Source organism: Crocodylus siamensis, chromosome 6, assembly GCF_052110815.1.
Source record: "Crocodylus siamensis isolate JL-2025a chromosome 6, ASM5211081v1, whole genome shotgun sequence".
In the NCBI taxonomy this organism is placed as follows: Eukaryota; Metazoa; Chordata; order Crocodylia; family Crocodylidae; genus Crocodylus; species Crocodylus siamensis.
Window position 1 is genome coordinate 45781142 of NC_143400.1, and position 2948 is coordinate 45784089.

The 2948-nt window shown below is 51.6% G+C and overlaps 1 protein-coding gene across 1 annotated transcript; it reads left to right on the forward strand.

Moving 5' to 3' along the window:
- The first annotated feature begins 1562 nt into the window (after positions 1 to 1562).
- On the forward strand, positions 1563 to 2486 carry LOC149862578 (G protein-coupled receptor 4-like). The gene has a single exon (XM_090053998.1). It carries the CDS (start codon positions 1563 to 1565, stop codon positions 2484 to 2486), a length of 924 nt encoding a protein of 307 aa, XP_089910124.1.
- Positions 2487 to 2948: the final 462 nt, after the last annotated feature.

The following is a 2948-nucleotide window of genomic DNA, read 5'->3' on the forward strand; positions in this document are numbered from 1 at the left end:
GCTCCAAAAATTCCAGCACAGGGCCCAGGCATTAATGGGATTTATATAAATGTACCTAATATATGCAAATAACCTTGGTTTAATAGTTTCAGCTAAAGCAGACCTCTAGAATATGCCTAGTGCTTGTACTATTGGGACAAGGCAGAAGGAAAATCAGAGAGAAGGAGGTGGAGAGCCAGCTATGTTGGCAGCGCTGCAAGGCAGCGTCGGGTCCAAAAGAAGACAGGCATGTTACAGCTCTGCCATGGCAGCAAATGATGGGAAGTGGTGATCTGTGACTTGGGACTGTGAGATAGATGGAACTGCAGTGCCCCAGGAATGTGAATGCAACAACAGCTGCAGTTCAGGCAAAGTCCTTGAAGGAAGATACAAGTAAAACCCAGGAGTTCAAGCCGTTGTTGAAGACTAGCGTTGACAGCTGCTCTCCCTTGCACGGCCCCTAAAACACCTCTTTCCCTTGTGGGTTTTTTCTATCTCAAACTTTCAATGGTCTGTTTACCACCTGCCTGTAAAAATGCAGGACCCTGAGGCCCTCTTTCACACTCTTCTGTATTTCAGATTAATATCACTTGTCCACAAGCTATCGCAGCAGTTCTGCCCAGGATAAGGTGTCTGTGGTACAGGACAGGGTTTATGCTAGGAAGGCCAGCCACTGCTGCTATTTCAGTGCTACGGCACACAGGACTGAATGGATCCTAGGTAGTGCTTGTGAACAAACCAAGTCCTGAGCTCAGAAACTGAGCCACTGGCTGCATTCGACTGAGGGAATGGAAACCAAGATGTGTCGAGGCAGCATGGGACTGGATTTCCACGTTTGCAGTGTTGCAACCAAAACCAAAGCAAAATGGCAATTTTCCTATGAGTGGCCTTGCTCGTACTGTAGTGCAGGGGGCTGTGTAGAAATCTCATTTCCACTGCTGTGGGTGACCTGCTCTGCTCTGCCTCAGCTGAAGCCACCTTTACTTAGTGTTCAGCAGAGATGCAGAGGAAGCAAGAGCTCTTCTTCGTTCCCCAGCTGTGGGATGCTCTAGGGAGCTTACTAGGCCAGAGCAGGAAAGCCCTGACCCTTGTGCCTTTAAATTTCTGCTTGGTTTGCTGAGGTTTGCAGGGATTTCCTTGCCTTTTAGAATGAAAAATAAAAGGAAAGGAAAAAAAAACAGCAAGTCATTGGCCTGGTGGGTTGAGAGAGCAGAGAGCTGTGACCAGATTTGATCAGGCAGCCCAGCTTGGCTACAGCATTTGTTGCAATCAGAGGACCAGATCCCAGAGTGTGGGCTATGAAATCCTGACCACTCAGCCTGATAAAGAGAGGGTGAGTGGGGGGAGTTGTGTGGTTTGCATGTGCCCCCAACCCTACCGTATCCAGACTTTCTGTGTCTTTTGTAGATCCCTTGAGGAACGGGGAGCGTGTAAAGTGACTTGTGCTCCCTCAGCAGGGCAGCTCCCTTGGAGAAACAGGTGAGGTGATCTTCAGGAGTCAAGCTCGAGGGCCTCCTTCCTGTGGGACAGTGACCAAGGCCCTTGGCAGACACCCTGTCCTCTGCTAGGGCAGAGAGTACATCATGAGCACCAACTACACGCCCAGCTGTTTTTGCCCCGTGGCTTTTAACACCACCAAGTACTTCCTCGTTCCCATCTACTCTGTGGTAATAGGGACTGGCTTGCCTCTGAACTGCCTGGCAGTCTGGGTCCTGGTGTCCCAGATGAAAAAGGCCGTGGTCCTTTCGGTCTTTGGGATGAACCTGGTGGTGGCTGACCTGCTGCAGACCTTGACACTGCCCTTCTGGATCTACTACAGCTGCCGGGATCACTGCTGGGACCTGGGGGAGATCACCTGCCAGGTGGTCCACCTGATCTTCCTCACAAACTTCTACGCCAAGAACGGTTTCCTGTGCCTCATTGCTGCAGAGCGCTATCTCGGCCTGGTCCACCCCCTGCAGTTCCAAAGGCTGGTGACAATGCATGGTGCTGCCAAGGTCAGTGCGGCCACGTGGGTGATGGTCATTGGCCTCTGCTCCTTGGGCAACTGGCTGCAGGAACCGGGAGAAGACCACTGCTATGACTGCTACCCACAAGCTGAACGGTACATCCGCTTCCGATGGGCCGTCATGGGCATCTCCTTCCTCCTACCCTGCATCTCCATGGGTTTCTGCAACATCCAGGTCTTGTGCAAGATTAGGCAGGTTTCGTTCCTGGAGCAGGAGAAGAAGCGGCACATGTGCTGGTTTATCTCCCTCATCATTGTCTCCTTCTTCCTGCTCTTCCTCCCTTATCAGGTGATTTTCCTGTGGAAGCCCCAAATGAAGTCACAAGACCCTGACATATGTACTCTGGAGCAGAAGTTCTTCACCTACAACCAGGTGGCAAAGAGCCTCACCACGTTGGGCAACATCACAGATCCCCTTCTCTACATCCTGCTCCTTGAAGAGGGGAGGGCAATGCTCAGGAACTGCTTCAGAAACATGCTCTTGAGATCAGCGTCATAACAAGGTCAGACCCAATGCCACCATCCACCTTGGCAGGGGCAGAGGTGCATGAAGGGACTGCCTTGGGCAGGATTTTCCAGGAAACTCCTGAGTGGCAGGGCTGTGGGCATATGTTTCATAGATTTCATAGACATTAGGGCTGGAAGGGACCTCAGGAGATCATCGAGTCCAGCCCCCTGCCCAAAGGGCAGGAAGTCAGCTGGGGTCATAGGATCCCAGCAAGATAAGCATCCAATTTACTCTTGAAGGTGTTCAATGTAGGTGCTTGAACCACCTCCGCTGGCAGGCTGTTCCAGACCTTGGGGGCTCGGACAGTAAAGAAATTCTTTCTTATGTCCAGCCTGAAACGGTCTTGCAGGAGTTTGTGACCGTTCAACCTCGTCATCCCTTGGGGCACTCTGGTGAACAAACGTTCCCCCAGATCCTGGTGGTCACCCTGATAAACTTATAGGTGGCCATCAG

Excerpts from the sequence above, each read along its gene's own strand:
- LOC149862578 (XM_090053998.1), top strand. The coding sequence starts at position 1,563 with ATGAGCACCAACTACACGCCCAGCTGTTTTTGCCCCGTGGCTTTTAAC.